Source organism: Drosophila erecta, unplaced genomic scaffold, assembly GCF_003286155.1.
Source record: "Drosophila erecta strain 14021-0224.00,06,07 unplaced genomic scaffold, DereRS2 tig00000021-arrow-pilon, whole genome shotgun sequence".
Classification (NCBI taxonomy): domain Eukaryota; kingdom Metazoa; phylum Arthropoda; class Insecta; order Diptera; family Drosophilidae; genus Drosophila; species Drosophila erecta.
Genome location: NW_020825198.1, coordinates 14,850,047 through 14,868,443, shown reverse-complemented (window position 1 = coordinate 14,868,443; position 18,397 = coordinate 14,850,047). Strand labels below are relative to the sequence as shown.

The window sequence follows — 18,397 nt, the reverse complement described above, 5'->3', positions numbered from 1 at the left end:
GTGCTATCGGCAAAGGTGCTATCGCACACGCTATCGTTAACATCTCCCACCACTATCTAGACGCATTGTTCACCTCTAGCCAGCTGTTTTGGCGGCAACGAGTTTTGACCAGAAGCAAAACAATGTTTATTTAAATAAAACGCAATTTAAGAACGGCCCAAGTATGACGCAGGAATGCGCGGTGCACGAGGCGCTGAAGAAGCATTTCGGCCACTCGAAATTTAAATCGGAGCTACAGGAAAAAGCGGTGAAGTGCGCTGTCAAAAGTGAATATGGGCCAAATTCTTACCCAATCTCGCAGAAAATACCTTTCGTAATTCTCTTACAGAAAAGCAGGATGTGTATGTTTCGATGCCCACGGGTTCGGGTAAATCCCTGTGCTTCCAGTTGCCCGGCTTGATGTCAGAGAATCAAATAACCATTGTCTTTTCTCCACTTTTGGCTTTGATCAAGGATCAGATAGATCATTTGACCAAACTGAAAGTGCCGGCGGACTCCTTGAACTCCAAGATGAGCACCAAGGAAAGGGATCGTGTTATAATGGACTTAAAGGCAGTCAAGACGAACCTTAAGTTTCTCTATATAACCCCGGAACAAGCAGCCACCAAGTTTTTCCAAGAGCTGCTGCAAACCCTCCATAAACACAAAAAACTTGCCTACTTTGCGGTGGACGAGGCCCATTGTGTTAGCCAATGGGGTCATGACTTTAGACCTGATTATCTAAAGCTGGGGGAGCTGCGTTCCAAATATACGGACGTCATCTGGCTGGCACTGACTGCAACAGCTTCTAGTGAAGTCAAGGAGGACATATATAAGCAGTTGCGCCTCCACCAGCCCGTCGCGCAATTTAGCACTCCTAGCTTCAGGAAAAACCTCTTCTACGACATTGTTTACAAGAACTCAATCGAAGATGACTTTCAGCACCTGGCAGATTTCGCCAGACACTGTTTGGGCGATCCAAAGGAGTTTAAAGAGGCACCCAAGTCGCAAAGAGGTTGTGGAATCGTATATTGCCGGACTCGAGACCAAGTGGAACGCATGGCCATAGGAGTAACTAAACAGGGAGTCGGAGCAGTGGCCTATCATGCTGGTCTGAAAACAGGCGAGCGTACCGAGGTCCAAGAAGCGTGGATGCGTGGTGATCAGCCCATTATATGCGCAACCAATAGCTTTGGAATGGGCGTGGACAAACCAAGTGTGCGTTTCGTTATCCACTGGGATGTACCACAAAATGTGGCTGCCTACTATCAAGAATCTGGTCGCGCTGGACGCGATGGCCTGCAGTCATATTGTAGACTGTACTACGGACGTGAAGATGTCCGAAGTATACGTTTCCTGCTCCAAAACGATGCGCATAGAGCTAGGGGTCGTGGTGACAAAGAGCTGCTAACGGAGCGAGCTATCAAACAATTTGAGAAGATCACGGAATTCTGCGAGCGAACTACCTGCAGGCATAAGCTTTTTTCGGATTTCTTTGGAGATCCACCACCAGATTGTAATGGGCAGTGTGATGTCTGCAAGCGTCCCAAGAAAGCGGAAAAGACACTGGAGATGTTTCATCGACTATGTATGGATGATACCTTTAAGTCTCACATTTCACTACAGGATTGCGCAGATCTGTACGAGGGTGAGTTTTAAAACTGCCTTATATAGTTTTAGCCATTTGTGGTCTTAAAGCCATATTTCTTTTCATAACATACTAGGCGGGCGACCTGGTATAAAGCGTGCTGCCCAGGAGTACGCAGCCGGTGAATCCGCCTCAGATGACGATTCTGGTCAGAGCCACTCTTCGATGGCCAAGAGAGCCAAAAAGGAATCGGAGGATTTCATCAAGCAGCAGTTCAAACTACGAAAACAAATCAGCGCAGCTAGGCAGTTGGAACAGGAAACAGCTGCTCAAATATCTCGCGTCCGCATGGCGGAGGCCACTGAAAAGAAAATCGCTGGACTTCAGGCCACTCATCGGGAAAAATATCTCACAGCTGTAATCGATGCACTTAAAGCCAATGTAGACAAGTGCAAAGATGACCCAGAGCAGCAGCCAAAAAGCGTACTAAAATACAATGACTATGAGGCTATAGCAGTGGATATGGAATATGACGTGTTTCGCCAAAATAAGGTGGCCAATATGTACCGCCATGCGTTAGTTAAAGAGGTAAGAAGAATTATTTGCCACAAGGTATGTCATTAACTTGTTTCCCCATTAGATATCCGTAATCAAGCAACTCACAGGAAAGACTAAATTATTGCCGCTCTTGGTGGATTATATTCCGAAGCCTGAAACGAGCTCTAAAGGAGCTTGGACTGGTGGAAGCGTGGCCTACTTTGAGCGGAAACTGAAAGAACTGGAAGAACAAAGGCCACAAAGCCTAAAGGAGGTTCCAAAAGCCTTAAAGGAAAGAAAGGGATTTAAACAGGAAAAAAGCAAGCAGACTTCGATTTCCTCTTTTTTTAAAAAAGAAATAAAGGAGGAACCAATGGACTCGTTAGTCGAAGAGGAAAGTGTTGATATTAAAAATGAACCTGCGGACAACCAGATGGATGTAGAAGAAAACGCACCTAAAGAAATTCCTTCCAAGCCTGTCAAGCAGGAATCCGTGACTCCAGAAAGTTCTGATCGTGAACTTGAACTCCAGCCCGACAGCATAATTGGCGAAAGAAAATTTAAATTGATGTCAAATGGCGATGGGAGCTATGACACCCACCGCAGAAAAAGAGTTTCGCATGAAACACAGCCCAAGGAGAAAGAGTCTAAGAAGACAACGTCCAGCATGCAGCATCTTTTTGGTTCCTTCAAAAGCGAGTCCGAAGAGGAGTCCGACCCACCTTTGAATGGTTATAAAACGGCTCGACACATGCTCGATGAACAAAAAGTAAAACTAGAGAGCGGACCTGAAGAATTACCTCATAAGGATGGCGAAAGGAAAATTTTGGAACACAAGTCCGATTCTACTGGATCCATTTCAGCCAGGGAAATGGCAGAGAAGAGCAAGCACAAGGACGGGGACGATAAGTCAAACAACAGACTTGAAACACTAGGATTTATTTCAGCCCGGCAATTGCTGGAAAAAAACAAACTTAAGGACAGAAGTTTGGACAAAAAAGAAGTTAAGGAAAACAAATTAGCAAGTAGGGAAGCCAAAAGATCACTACAACACAACGAATTACAACATAAGATAGAGGAAGACCGCAAAGACATAGCAACCCGCAGTAAGAAATCAAAGGAATCTTTAGCAGACGTGAGCAAGGAAGCTGAACATAAGAAAAATCCTAAGGAATCCGACTCCAGAAGATTGCAAAAAGATACCAAACCAGAAAAGAACCAGCAGAAAACCGATGTCAGCAAAAACGTTGTGCAGTGGCTCAATCCGTATTATAAGCGAAAAATAGCCACCAAAGAACTTTTCAAAGCTCTGGCTAAATTGCTCACTCAGCGGATTTGTGATGGAAGCTTGGGTAAGTTATACTTACTGTCTTTTAACACCTTTAATAGGGATCATACAACTCCAGGCGACGGCGATGCTGGAAAGTGCTATATAAAGGAAACGTTTCATGGCCTGCAGATGATAAACAACGATCAGGACATTGAAAAATATTTCATAAAATCCAAGTGACTAAAAAACTCCGCATGATTGCATCACAACGCATTGTTTCGCCTTGTTAACAGTTGTAGAATCTTTTTTTTCGTTAATAATTTTTTTTGTATATAATAAGCTCATAAATTATCCATAATACATTCAAATAGGACATTTTATTTGGACAGTTTGAAAAGAAAGTAGATTGACTTGGGAAAATATTCGCTCGTACAAAATTTATTTGCGTTAGATCCTATTTATTAATTGAATTATATTTAACATTCGTGATGCTCGATGTATTAAGCTTATAAAAAAAAAACAAAACAGGGCAGCCGATTAAGAACTTTAAACCTCCTCGGGCGTCGATTTTGTACATTTTCGATTCGATGATGGCAATTTGTTTTCTCGTGCGATTACAATTAGCTGGGAGACGGGGATGTGAACGGGGTTCTTACTTCTAAGCTGGAGCTATAAATATTACAGTCCACGCTAGGCGAGAATCGAATGGATACCTCTTTCCCGCCAAACCTTTCGGGGCAGACCATGTCATTCCAGATCGCCGTGCACGCCAAAACGGAGGGTGATGAGAATGTCCAGCAAGAAGACCAGCGAGGTCACCAAGGAAATCGAGGCGGAAGCCATCACCAGGTCCAAGCGATGCATATTCGGGTGCCAGTAGTTGCGATCCTTGGTGGTGGACCAATCCCGGAAGAGCAGAGCGGTTACGGCCACGAACAGCACAAAGCCCACCAGATTCCACAAGGTAGTCGTACGCCATGGAGTCCTATTGGTGCATTAAATACAGGTATATCACAGCTACTATATTAATTACATTTAACTTTCAACTCACATATCACCAAAGAGCGCCATTATCAGGTAGATCGCCGTGTAGATGGTCAGGGCACCAAAGGTCACGTAGCAAAGGGAAGCTACTCGGGGAGTGATGAACACCCGCAGATGCGAATTGGTGGCCGGCTCGTCGATCAGACCCAGGCAGCATATAAGCAGGCACTATTGGAAACGAGCAGTAGTTTTCAAAAATTATTGGGTTTTCAAATCGTTGTTTTAGCAATTGTAGGCATTACTTGAAAGCCTTCAAAAATGTTCAATCTTTCAAAAGTTTTATGAGACACCATGAGGTAAGTGCATTTAACTTATTTAACTATTCGAAATATTTATATTTTATTTATTTATATTTAACAGTAACTCACCAGCTCCACAATCTTGATGCATATCACCGTGTAGGTGGCCTTTTTGTTTCCATGGGTTGTGGCAAAGGAATTATCGTCAGCCGGCGACATTTCGACGCGTGAGATTTCTGCACCGAGCAATTAAACAATTAATTAATTAAAAGACACTGCTGTACCAATTGATATTTGGCCACTTTGGCATTTGCTCGGAGCGAGGATGGAATAATACGGATAAAACTCGTTGTATATATACCTATCGATCGCAAGTAGCTCATTTTGCTGAGTCTGATTTGGATGCGTTCTCGACCTACAGAGGAAACGGAATCTTCAATTTTGGCTTTTTAGTGTTCAGTTAAAGTCGGGCTAATGGCCATTTTTGGCCTCCATGTCTGGGTTATTGGATATTTGTTATTGGATGCTCGGTGGAGCGTGCAAACGAGTAAAACTGAACAATCTACGTTCTGCTGTGGATTTGTGTCAATTGATGGCCGAAGGTCTCCTCTCCCACATGAAATACATCCAGCTGCAGACCGAATTGATTAAGGGCACATTCTGCGATGATCTCATCTATTGGGTGTGTGGGACTTTTGGGTGGGGTATATAATCTTCATGCGAACATATGGGGCTATATTCGCCTGCGAGGTGCTGAGATGCATACCAAATTCAACATGGGAATGCGAGCAGCCTACGTGAGTTTGCATCGAATAGTCGTATGAATAATAAATCCTACTTTAATCGCTGTCTTGTGAACCTTCATCTATAATTCCATTATTTTTAATAATTAATTGCATACCGATAAGTGGCTATTGTCGCCCAATTGTCGCCTCTTTTTGAGTTATAGAGTTCTTTAATCTGGCCCTACACTAAAAAAAACCTTTCGGATCGAAAAATAACCTATTTCAGTATATCAAGTGTGTTTAAACATAAGTGAAATTTTAACAAAAGTTCAAGTGTAGTTATAATTACAATATCATTGCCATTCATGAGTTCGGAGTTCACAATATTTTGCCTTATCAACATCGCTATTGATTAATAAATAATTAAAATCTGCTCCTGTTCTCTTCTGTATTTACGAAATGTTAACTTTCACGCATCATTAAAACTGTAAATAGCTTAAAAACCACAGATATTAAAAATTAATTTCAAATATTTCTATCATTTTATACCATTGAAATGCATTTTAAGCTCAGCTGAGGTTTTTTTGATTTTCTGGCTTATCATAGCCCGTTGCTCGTTTTTTTGTGTGTAAAGTGGGGAATTGGATCTCCACTTCATGAGTTACAATGCCCCCATTGATTGAAGCTAATTGCATCACATAAAGAACAAAGCATAAAATCCCAATATTAGCCAAAGGCACGTACAGCAAAAGTGAGGGGGGAGTTGTGCTAGTTAACCCCGCGATGCGTAACCCCATAAACAACAATTAAAATGCGAGGGGAAAACCAGAAAAATAAGTCAAACTCGAAATGAAACTGGAAACTCAACTCAAAACCCAAATAAAGGGCACGCATAACTTTCACTGCGTGAGGGGAGGGGGAAAATGTGAAAGGGAGTGGGATGGGAAAGAGCTATAGGAAAAGTGGTGGGAAGGAGATAAAATGACACTCCCTCTTTATAAAGCGAGGGTTCGGAGTTAATAAACATTTTAGTGTCTAGGTTCTGGTTGCAAAGGTAAACAGCAAATAGAAAAAGAAATAGCAGTGGAACGAAATTAGCTGCTGTATAAAGTAATTTTTAAACAACGTGATTATTATTTCCTTTACTTCCTATTTCCTGCACATTCGAAGTACTTAATATAATTCTTTAACGATAGAAAAGTTAAAGTATATGTAAAAGTGCTTTGAAACCCCAGTTGGTTTGCTTATTGAATTGTACATATAACATATTTATCCATTTATTAGAAACATATGAAAAAATTATTTCCTAACCTATACTAGTACTTCAGCCATAAACACTCCTCACTTATTTTCGGGTTTGTGGCTCTCAGAAAGGAATTTCAGTGCTCAACTGTTTGCGTGTTGTTGCTAACGAGTGGTTCACGTTTTGGCCCACACTCGAACACCCCGCAGCACCCCTTTGGACCAAAAAATAAACAAGTTTTCTTTGGCGGCGCTTAGAAGAAAGCCCGAAAAGCAGAAACCAAACAAAACACACGCAACAAGCCACGAAGCACAAAAAAAGGTAAACAAAACGTATTGGCCAAGAAAACTTGTTTTAGAAAAAAGAGCATTTGGCTTAAAGAGCGGGCCTAAGAGTTCGACTACCTGCCACACCTGCGTATCGTAAAGGGGAAATTTTCTCTCTAGAGGTGGGCATAATTTGTTGGCCAGCACTGTGAATTAACCTCGTTTCGCTTTCAGGCTCAAAAGGGACTTTCTTCATACCAAGCAGCCCTATAACTGGTCTGACTTTTGGGTCAATGACTCGATTCTCCGTTTTTGTTTTGGTTCTTGAATTCTAACCAAAGTATTTGTTTAAGCCATGGCCAACTTAATTTGCCCAACTAAGTCTAATTCGCTGAAAAGCAGAGTTCCAAACAACGACATCATCTGTATTATCTGTATTTCTCAGCTTTCAATCGCAGTCTTGGGCAATTGAAAACTGCAACAAAACTTGTTTGCTTACCGCCCCCTTTTTGCCCCTCGGTCGTCTTGCCGCCCCACCCACTTGCATTGATATGCACAACTGCAAACTGGTTGCAGGCGAGAGCGACAGGGACGGACGATGGGGGAGTGAGAGGGCACCAATACGTATATGCAATGGGCGCCTACTGTACTTGGTCATCGCCATAGTTTTCACTCCCCGCGAAGGGCAGTTCGCGATTTTCCAGCTGCATTTTCCAAACATGGCCAATACCCATAGAGGGTATGCATGTATTTCTTACCAAAAGCAATACTTATTCGGTTTACTTTTACTAAATACTATTTGTTTTTAATTTTTTGGGATGTTTAAATGGAGTGTTTAAAAAATGCAAAAAATCTAACTTTGTTTTTTACTTTATATAAATAAAATTATACCCATGCGTGCGGACATTATTTTTTTTTATCATTATCATTAATTACTTTTGTAAAACAGAAGCAATGACAAGTCATAAAAATCTTATTGATGGGCACTTTGAAGCCCCATAACTTAAAAAGTAGTAGTGCTCAGGGCAGCATTTTTGCATATAATCTAGATATTCTTGCAAATAATTGCTACTGCAGTTGCCTTTGACCCCATTGAGACCCACACCGCTTTTGGCAGTGCGGAAAAACTTGGTTTAGCCCTAAACATGCAACATTTTGCGATGTGGGCGGGTTTTTGAGGGTGACTGATGATTGGGGGAGTTTTCTAAGCGACTCCCCTGGGGGTTGTTGGTAAATTCAATGCCAAAGCAATTGGCCAAGGCTCGTCGGGATTTACCATGAGTGTGCTGGGGTTACTGTCACTGTTATTGTTTCGTGTCGGGCCTGTCATTGAAGGTCAGTGTCCACAAATGATATTGGTATTAAATCGAAAGGGTTCAGCTCGATAAAGGGAACTTCTGCACACGAAACGTGTAAATGAGTGCTAATATAAACAACTGGGTTCAGAGTTTTTGCCATTTTTTTTAACATACTGACTGATTGTAGAACACCGTTTGAATGTATCACGTTTTTCAAAACTAAAAATAAATAAGGCAAATCATTAACTTAATAATGCATTCTATTGCTCTCAAGTGCTTCAGGTGTACTCATACTTTAGTTGAACACCCCTTAATTTGAACGCTAACGTAAGATGTCTATTTTTCGCTTTTTAAACCCAGTATTTGTCGCCTAATTAAAGCTGCATCAAAGGGGAGGGGCCGCATTGATGGTGAGAAAATTGTCAGTGAGTCACATTAAGCAAACTAATTTGTGTTAGCCAGTGTACTGCTGTGTGTAGATTGTGCAAAATTAGCATGTCTAACAATAACAACAAGGTACTGCGATCGTCTTGCTGATGTAGTTATTGTTGTATCTGTGCTTGTTTACTGTACAATTAGCTCTGGGTGGGGCCCTCCGATCTCACAGACTCCATTTGTATGGGAAGATCTTCGGGGGAGCATCGAAACAGCGACGGAAGCTGAACAAATTTTAGTTTTCCTGTATGTTTTCTTGTTTAGTGCATTTCCAACTCGTTTAAACATTAGCTACTGCCGAGCAAACGACAAACTGGTTTTAGTTTTTAATCAGAATTTGGTTTCTGGGTTATTATATTACATTTTTCAAATTTTCGTTGAGTTGCAGAGAGGTGCGGTACACAAGTGCAGCCAAATGATTTGGGTTAGCTGTTAAGTTATATCTCACACTAAATACACAGATAAATTAATGAATTCTTTCACGCGCGTTGAATAGTTTCAGTGGTTCAGTTTCAACTGCGACTCAGAGCGGAAATGGGTTTTTAAAAACCGACTTTCAAAAAACCTCTGAAACCGACGACACGCCAACGACAACTGTTGTAACCTGAACCCAAAACCGAATCCAAAGCCCGCCAAACGAGGTATTGAGCCACAGCCCAAAAGAAGAGAGTATTTCCCAAAGAGAATTATTCCCAAGACGTGTGTCAACGCTTGCAGAACAAATATTAAATCATTTTATGGCAGCTTAGAAATTAGCACCTGCACGCCATGAATCTTTAGTTTTGTTTAAAATGCTAAAATGCTCTATTACATTTTGAGAAATTTATCCATTTTTAAGAAACCATTTTAAAAACAAAGTCCGGCTTAGTGGGAAGCGACTGTTGAAAGCTTTTATGAAATTTCCCTGCTATAGTAAAGACGCCAACCGAAATCTAAAAGCCGTACCATACAAATTTAAAGGAAAAGGAAACGTAAGTTAAAATATATGCTTTAGGGTTATTTAAAAGTATGCAAAAGCTACAATAAATCAAACATAGGTCCAAATAACATCATTGCATTATTTTCATACTGAAAAATAAATAATTTTAAAAGAAAAAGGCAAGAAAGCTTTGCTCCTGTGCTATTGAGTCTCAGAATACACCTTTTAAAGAAACTCAATAATTTATATTATAACATTTATCATATTTCTGTTTAATGTCAATTCATTTCGTTTAATTATTGTTTTCTTTTAACAAAAATATTCACAGATGTAGAGATGAAATAAAGACAGAGGCAGTATAAACACTTGAATAAATACAATTAAAGTTAAGCTGTACATAATTAGAGTGACAAATTTTTGCGAAACTATGTACAGCAAATATGTAAAACTGTTAAAATCGTGAAAAACAAAACTTAAACACAGTCTTTCCGTTTACAGAACTCTCAAAAACAATTGCTGCTAGTTATTTGCTAAGACTAATAATAAAATTAAGAAGTAATTACAACAAAACATGACGTTTGTATATACATCTTAATCTACTTTACATCCAGTCAGCATAAAATTGTAAAATTATGTTAATTGGTTTAGCTCTTTTTTGATTGCTTCACAGGACTAGGCTGCTGATGCTGGCTCATCAGGGATAAAGGATATACATACATAATATGCATACAGATATGTGTAGAAACCTAAGCATATTTTACATTAATTTTACTTAATGGTTCAGTTCTTAGCTATTTTAGTTGTATTTGATACAAAACGCCTGAGGGTAGGCACTGTTTGGGGATCAGTTTTCTATAGCACCCATTATCAGAAAACCCGATCGCTGAGTCTAAGACTGAGTGGAGTTTTGGGTGCCAGCAGGAACTCGAACTCCGTTTCCAGTGGCTTCACAAAGCTCACGTCAAAGGCTAGGACCATCTGTGATAGATAAATATGGGTGATTAACTCAGTGATCCTTGGATATACAGACGATACTCACCTTTGCTAGCAGCAGCACCACCTCCATTTCCACAAACCGCTTTCCTGGACACGATCTTCGACCCACTCCGAAGGGCACCACAATACTGGCATTATCCACGTTCACCGTGAAGTTCTCCGTGGCAGGATCGATCCAACGCTCTGGGCTAAACTGCTTGGCTCCGTGGAAGTTGCTGTCCTTGTGGCAGGCTATCATATTTTGACAAAGCACCACAGTCTAAAGATCAGACAAATAATAGTTGGATTCAATTCAGCATCAATATATCAATTGTTACTAAGCAAATTAATATTAATAGTGAAGTTAAAATAATATAAGAAATAATATCATATAGTCGGGTACAACTTACCCCTGCATTAAGCGAGTAACCCGAGAGCTCCATGTCCTCCTCCAGAATCCTGGCCAGGCAAAAGGCGGTGGGCCTCAGTCTGTAGGACTCCTGAATACAGGCCTTTGTGTATGTGGCATTCGTTAGAGCGTCCTGCAGGATATTCGTGTCCCGATACTCGCAGAATTCACCCAAGATACGGGGCATGGCCCCAGGATCTCCAGTAACAGAACTCAGCACAAACAACAATGTGTTGGCTAACTAAAAAGCCAAAATTATTTAAGAGGAATTCAATGTGAAATACAATCAAACACCCACCGTTTCTATGCCAGCGGCAATAAAGTCTATGATAGCCGACTTTTTGTCCCTGATATCCAGATCCTTAAGCTCCAGAATATTGAGAAAGATACTCCGTAAGCCAGCAACCTCGTCATCCTCGCAGGCAGCCGACTTCTTGAGTTCCTCCAGCTCATGATCGATGATCTCGGAGATCACACTGGGTGGAGAGCGATTTGAGTTAGATGGCAATAGAATTGGCAGTCCAACGTTCTGTGTACCTACTCATAGATCAAGTCCTCGGCGCGGGCAAAGTCCCTGTAGGTTTTGGTGGGAAAGTATTTCCACAGACCCAGACCGTAGTACGAGTCCCTTTGGGAGATGAAAAGCTGCTTGACAGCAGCTGCCAGTTGGCTGATCTTTTGCGGCTGCTTGGTGTCGACAGCCAGGAAACCCATTCTTCTGCCCAACATCAAGGTGCACACTGCTTCCAGGCCCATCAGATTGGCCAGCTCCTCGAAGTTGGGCACCACCAGTGTAGCCGGATCCCGCCTAGCTCGCAGTAGTTCGATAAAATCATCACAAACCGCATTCAGGGCTGGCAGGAAATTCTGCAGGACCCTGGGAGAAGTAATGCTGGAGGTCAGCGAGGATCGCAGGCGCTGCCACATTGGTCCCTGCTCGTTCACAATTCCCACACTCGCATAGCGATCCGGTCGGGATTGACGGTACATCACGATGATCTCGGTGGGAGGTCGGAATGGATACTTGCTGGGGTACTTCAGCACCTTCTCCAGATCCTCGCGATTGTACAGGTGCACTATGGGCACATTGGAGGGCATCACCTCCAGCACTATGTCACCATACTGCCTGTTCAGATCTGGAATGTACATTTACAATTCAGAAATATATTATCAAAATATTTAGCCACATAACTCAAGAACTTTTGAACTCACTAAGGGTGTGCAAATTATTTTGAAAGTATATGCATTCCATGTATATAAATATAAAAAATTTACCTAAAGCTTATGTCTCATCGAGCTAAGAATAAAAACCCATTTTCAAGACGTATTTGTAGAAGGAACTTTGAAAGGCACAGGCTTTAATAACTTTCTTAACTAAGTAATGGCTTACCCGCATATACCTCGTGCAGCTTGGTCATCTTGTAGCGGCGAAAGAAGAGCAGGAATATCCATTTGGTGCCCAGGAAGGGAATCCTCTTTGGCCCGGGAATGTCCCAGATGCCGCGCCTTCGCCTCTTTGGCGCCTCGGGCTGGATCAGCTCGGCATGGTAGAAGTCCTCCAGGAGCGTGTTCTTCAGTAGCGGCCGGAGGTAGATATCCGCCAGTTTGTGCCGATGGAGAGCGCAGTAGCAGCCAAGTACGAGTGCCAGGGCCAGCAACAGTATCACGGCCATTACCATGGGGCACTGCAATTAGAATTCTGGGTCTTACTGTCTTGATCCGCTTTGGAGGCACTTATGCTAATTCCCGCCAGCAATTCTAGGTCTTTAATTGAAGTCTGGCCTTTCGTTTCGAATCGATGCCAACCGGTCGACTAATTTGTATTTGCTTTCATGTGTACAACAACTGATCATCGATTTTGCATTATTATTGGCAACAGGCGATAACACTTTGTTCTCGGTTCTTGGTTCTCGGCTTTTTGGCTATTCTGCAAGGCAAATGTCTGGCAGAAAAGAAACAAGCTTTCTGGGGTTTCACACTAGATAAGATAAAGTCCCAGCAGGCGTGATAAAGTTCAAGGTTAATAGCCGAAAAATATGTATAAAGATTGTGTTGCGAATTTCGAAAGATTGCAAGGGCCTATTTGCGATGTTAATTGGGGATAACACAGCTAAAAGATTTTTAGATTAGAAATGCTTATAACGTACAAAAATTCCTCAAGACCAAGTCTATTATTTTATGAACGACGCAGTGGGCTTAACAAAAGACCTTTTGGATAAAGTGCGCTGATGTCCTTTCTTTTTATTTGGCTTTTAATTATATTGTGAAATTAATTTAATCTCGGATTACACTTTTAAAACTTGTTCTAATAATAAATATACCTACCCTTACTATACCATTTTTAAGTATTATGTTATCAGAAATGCGAGTTGATAATCTTTTTGGGGCCTGCCAGAAAAAAGTACACGATACAACAAAGAGCAGAGTCCTATTATTCTTATTGGTTTTATTTTGAATGGAGAGCTCTCCTCGTTCTTATAAGAGCACTTCGGGGAAACCTTTTCCCTATTCCTATTGCCAACCGGATATAAAATACTATATAAATAGGATGAAAATCGATTTAAACTTCATGGTGGCTACCTGCTCAAAGTGATTAATGAACTGCCCGGTTAAATACAAAAACAGAATCAAAAACCACTGATAGATGATCGATTCTAATATTTGCCCTAGCCACACAACAGAACAGCCACACGATCGCTTGGCAAATATATAAGGTGTACGAATAGAAAACCTCTCGATGACTTTGGGCTACCGAAAAGTGGTATTTGCAAAAGAATCAGAGTGCCAGATAAGAAGTCTTTGGGCCCAGGTAAGTAATGTCTTTATCTACGTGACGCCACTCGCTTGGAAATGTGCGTGATATTCGGCGGGAGAGGTGTGGCAAATCTATCCATTAATGCAAATTTGCGCTTCGCAGGCCAATAGGCCTGTGCAAATATAGAAAAAAAAAATAGACAGAAAGAAGAAAATAAACTGGAAATACAAATCACAGACATCTGAGGCGAGCACTTCCTTCTTGGGGGCTTAATCACTTCCTCATCTCATCATGAGATCGCTTCTCAGCGCGACGCGTGCGCCGTTCTATGCGCTTCTCACTTTTCCAATGTGCTTAGAACAACAAAAACACAAACTCGCTTTTTAATAAGAATTCTTGCGAATTCTCTTCGGGACCGGCCCCATTCTACGGCTAACTCTCTGATTAATATGCAGATGGGATCCGCTCACGACTCACAACTCCACCACGTTCTCATCGTTAGAGTTGCGTTAGAAGCAGCCAAGAGGTATATATGGAGCTATAGCAGGTGGCTAAAACCGGCTTGGAAACCAGCTCCCAGCTCCAGGCCAAAAGAAGGAGAAGAAAGCACCCAGCGGTGGGTAGAAAGCATATTATGTAACCGATTATTATGTAAAACACGATACGATGGGAAAGTTCTTTCTCGTGGTTTTGTTTTCTTCGCCGCTCTGTTTTGATCTTGGAATTTCACAATTTCTGGCCGTCATTTCTACAGCTCCCCTAATTGGGTTAAGACGCAAATAAAAATTTCGATTTTTTTTCACTTCTTTCTTATTGACTATTTTGTTCTACAGCCATTAACGATTTTTGTTTACCCCAACAAAAATGTAATAAAAGAAATCGAAGTTAATGTGTCCGGGAATGACGCGGCTCAATGGTTATTTAAGAATTCATTTTGGAAGGTATGCGAAGAGAGGTTTTTGAGCAGAAAACCTTACTTAAGAAAAAGTACCATAGATGTTTACTTATTCTTAGTTTAGTGTTTGTTAAATATATTCAAAAAATATTTCTTTAAAAATGTTTATTCTTAAAATATACATTTTAAAATGATTTTCTAGTTCAGATGTACGAACCATGGGTATTTGGCTCTAATCTTTAGATACCTGATTTGAAATCGCCCAACGAATCTTTCACTTTTCTTTTGGCAAACCAGCTTCTAAAGCCTTTCTAACATGAGACGGTTTTCTGCGGGTTCTGGGACGGAAAGCAAGTTTCGATCGTGGCTTAGACCAGGATCTGTGCAAAGTGGCAAAACGGCAAAAATCTAATGAGAAAATTTCTCTATTTCTATTTGCAAGGCTTACTTTGGCGCTCGCCGTTTGCACGTCGTCTTCCGTACGTTGAACTTGCCTAAAGCCAAAGTCGAGATAATGGATACACAGCAAATAATTTCCAAAAATAATATTGCAAATTTGAAAACAATTTTACTTTTTAATAGAGTTTTACTTGAGCACAGTATTGTTGTGGCACATTAAAACTAACATTATTTTTGAAGACCCTAAAATATTTTATTTTTTTATAAAAATACAGTTTTGTTTGCGCTTTTAGCCACACTGTTTTTGGCCAACGAAGGAGGTAGGAAACAGCTGACCGAGGAAAGAAATTGTTAAGCCAAGTTTCCCGTTTGTCGGTGGTGGCCGTGACCATGAAGCCCCGGCCGATATCTGGTCGTGTGCACTCTATATATGTGTATATAGCTATATGGCCATACAAATGTGAGTGGCACAAGTGACATAATCTGCTGATGTCTGGCTCTGTGGATCGCGAGCCGTTTGAGCTGAGCTCGGGTCTTCTGTAACTGCGCAGCGGGCCAAGCTTTGGGCCATTTTTCGGCGGGTTCTTGATTCCGAGCCATAAATGTGAAAAATGTGCCAATAAAAATAGCCACGAATAAATAACGAATAAAGAATCAATCGACGTATACAGATGTATGTAAATTCTGACGAAAACATAAACTTGTTTATTTTGCAAAAAAATTAGCAGACGAAAAAAAATGGTAAATTATTTCACTTTTTTTTGTGTCACATTTTGCCGCCTGTCGTCGCTTTTTGGCAACGTGTGCAGTCGCAGTCGCACTTACGTTAAATTATTATGTTAACTCCGATTTCCTCCTCTATTCCAGCTTTTGAGTGCTTGTGGACAGTCTGACGCCAAAAACTTAAAAATTCGTTTTGGCCCAACACCCCACATTCGCTCCTGATGCATCAGCAAAGTTCGTCAAATAAATCGAAACCCAATCGAAAAAGGAAGGTGAAATATGATCGCAGAACATGTCACGAATTGTCATCAAATTTGCGTAAAGCTCGCGTGTGGTTTTTGATTAAAAATAAAGTTATTTATATAACAAACTAAGATGTGCGGCGGGTAAGTAAATCCGACCAGAATAGCAGCTTGAGATAATTATTAAAACTAAAATAAATAACTTGGGTACATGGATTTCATTTTTAAATGGACGAATCTTAATTTTGATGAATTAAAAAAAATAAATTACAGCTCGCACGAGTCAGACTTAAACGCAAACATGTCATCATCGCCAACGACCCAAAATTCAGTTTTAATCTCTCGGTCAATGCATTTCAGGTAAGTTAAGGAAAATAAATAAAATAAAGTCAATGGAAAATATTTCAAATGCATACGCAACTGATTGACATTCACTTGGTCAGGTAATTATTAAATTTACAATCCGATATTTGCAAAACCAGATGCAATAACAACCAACGAGAAACTCCACCAGTTGATGACGCTTTTTTAATGATGATAATGAACTTGAAGCTCCCCCTCACATAATTGATAACAAAAGAAAATCATCAAAAAAATGATTATTTATATATTTTCTTGTTGCGTTACACTTGAAAACGCCCGTGTTCGCTGATAAATATGAAATAATAATGGGGAAAAAATTAATAAATAAATATAAAATGACTTTAACACGATGTGAAAAGAGAATTGAAGAGCTGAGGGGCTAATTGCAATTTAATGCGTTTGTTTGCCGAAGTAAAACACGATTTATTTTCCAAGATTTATACGCGCATACGCATATTCGTTTTCGTATATACATTTTCTGAAGTTCGATTCAATTTTACTTTAATAGTATTGCATTTATGATTAACCGAGCTGCTGCAGTCGGTGCGGTTGTGTAAATTATAAATATATATATTGAATAATCCGTGGAATAGTATATGAAAACCATAATAAAACTCTTTTAAACAGTTTTACGGTGACTGGCACAAGTAAAATAACTTAGAACGAAATTAGCGGAAATGAGTACTGATGTAATGGATAGGAAAGCATCTCCCTCATTTGTCGATTCTTAGATCTCGTTTTATATTATCTTTCTAACAATGACACATTTTAGGTTTGTATTCATTTTTTTGAACAATGCATACAAAATATAACTTATATTAATCGATCGGACTTGATTTCCAACGATTAAGAGCACGTAAAACATAAAAGTTACTTACCACTTAAATGGTTCTTTGAAATCCAATTAGTATATATCCACTGCAGGCTAAATCCGACTTGTAGAAATTTTAGGTAGCATTGTCATTGGAAATGCTTCGATTTCCAGTTTGGCAATTTTTCATAGATATTTAAATGTTGCATCACTTCGCACGTTACATTGCACATTTATTGTTGCTATTATTTAAAGCTTTAGATGATCGTAGTTTCTGGAGTGAGGAAAACAATAGAAACTTCTAATCACAGACAGAAATTGCACTCTTGGACTCTATTGTTTTGTTGGTCGTTGTGATCCGTTTAATGTTCTAGCAAAGTAGTTACGGTAAACACAATAATATTTTTAAGCCGTGGCCAGGGACGCACTACTCCGGATTGACCGAGCCCGCTACCGAATCCCAGATCTGCGATCTCCGATCTCAGATCTCCTCCGCGTCTCTTGGTTGCGACAACTGCGACGCCAAGTCAAAGACTGAATCGCTCCGTTTTTTTGAATGGGGGAAATGCTGAGCTGAGCCGAGCCCAACGCACACACACACACCAGCGCACGATCGCTCGGCACTCACGCACACACTATCATTTAAATGACGATCGGCGCTCGCGATGGGAGGCGATTTAATGGAGAACCACCAACCACGCAACAAGTGCTTCCATCGATCCGATCCGATCGATCCGTCCGATACGATCGATCCAACGATCGATCGATCGTTCGGTCTCTGCCCGATCTCGACCAGCTGTTCGAATCCGTTTTCGGTGAGTAAGGTTCTTCGTGCCTGCTGCTCCGCTCCTCGGATTCCCCGAGGTGCTCTCCGCGTGAGAGATCCACAGTCGACTATCACTAACTCGAACCACCTGGCACCTATTAAATTTGAGGGCTCGCACTAATTCATGATGTTCCTTATATACTGCATTTCGGTTTCCCAGCATTTCAAAAATATCTCAAGTGCATAACTTAAATTTGTGCAATGAAATCATAATTCTTTATATTGTATACATTATAAGCAAGAAAGATATATCTGATCTAATATAAAATAGTTGTTTTCCCCCTTTATTGTTACTTGCATACCGAGTTTCACTTTGATTATAATTACAGGATCATGTCCTTATAAGTGTGTTCCTCAGTGGGACGCCAAAAAGTATGCAATGAATAGTTTCCGGGTGTTCTTAATCTATTTAACAAGTTTACAATTTGCATATCATGAAGTTTAAGATCAGTGTGT

At 40.6% G+C, this 18,397-nt stretch overlaps 3 protein-coding genes across 7 annotated transcripts; 1 reads left to right on the top strand and 2 right to left on the bottom strand.

Moving 5' to 3' along the window:
* Positions 1-38: 38 nt before the first annotated feature.
* LOC6545837 (ATP-dependent DNA helicase Q5) lies at positions 39-3,894 on the top strand. 2 transcript variants are annotated; one of them, XM_001972702.3, is made up of 5 exons: positions 39-266; positions 329-1,627; positions 1,704-2,155; positions 2,208-3,456; positions 3,511-3,894. In XM_001972702.3, the coding sequence occupies exons 1-5, from the start codon at positions 164-166 to the stop codon at positions 3,612-3,614; spliced, it is 3,207 nt and encodes a 1,068-aa protein (XP_001972738.1). In that variant the 5' UTR covers positions 39-163; the 3' UTR covers positions 3,615-3,894. The 2 variants fall into 2 exon arrangements, with proteins under 2 accessions (XP_001972738.1, XP_026832447.1); XM_026976646.1 differs by lacking the exons at positions 2,208-3,456; positions 3,511-3,894 and having other exon boundaries at positions 1,678-1,710.
* LOC6545924 lies at positions 3,781-9,249 on the bottom strand. 2 transcript variants are annotated; one of them, XM_015158492.2, is made up of 4 exons: positions 8,986-9,249; positions 4,787-4,893; positions 4,426-4,586; positions 3,781-4,359 (listed from the first exon to the last, which is right to left on the bottom strand). In XM_015158492.2, the coding sequence occupies exons 2-4, from the start codon at positions 4,874-4,876 to the stop codon at positions 4,122-4,124; spliced, it is 489 nt and encodes a 162-aa protein (XP_015013978.1). In that variant the 5' UTR covers positions 4,877-4,893; positions 8,986-9,249; the 3' UTR covers positions 3,781-4,121. The 2 variants fall into 2 exon arrangements, with proteins under 2 accessions (XP_015013978.1, XP_026832449.1); XM_026976648.1 differs by lacking the exon at positions 8,986-9,249 and adding an exon at positions 5,019-5,107.
* Positions 9,250-9,788: 539 nt separating this feature from the next.
* Positions 9,789-17,655, bottom strand: LOC6545923 (ecdysone 20-monooxygenase). 3 transcript variants are annotated; one of them, XM_026976873.1, is made up of 8 exons: positions 17,183-17,655; positions 15,306-15,560; positions 12,318-12,612; positions 11,469-12,063; positions 11,226-11,403; positions 10,929-11,168; positions 10,583-10,798; positions 9,789-10,521 (listed from the first exon to the last, which is right to left on the bottom strand). In XM_026976873.1, the coding sequence occupies exons 2-8, from the start codon at positions 15,366-15,368 to the stop codon at positions 10,411-10,413; spliced, it is 1,698 nt and encodes a 565-aa protein (XP_026832674.1). In that variant the 5' UTR covers positions 15,369-15,560; positions 17,183-17,655; the 3' UTR covers positions 9,789-10,410. The 3 variants fall into 3 exon arrangements, with proteins under 3 accessions (XP_026832674.1, XP_001972736.2, XP_026832675.1); XM_001972700.3 differs by lacking the exon at positions 15,306-15,560; XM_026976874.1 differs by lacking the exons at positions 9,789-10,521; positions 10,583-10,798; positions 10,929-11,168; positions 15,306-15,560; positions 17,183-17,655 and having other exon boundaries at positions 11,394-11,403; positions 11,465-12,063; positions 12,318-12,606.
* Positions 17,656-18,397: the final 742 nt, after the last annotated feature.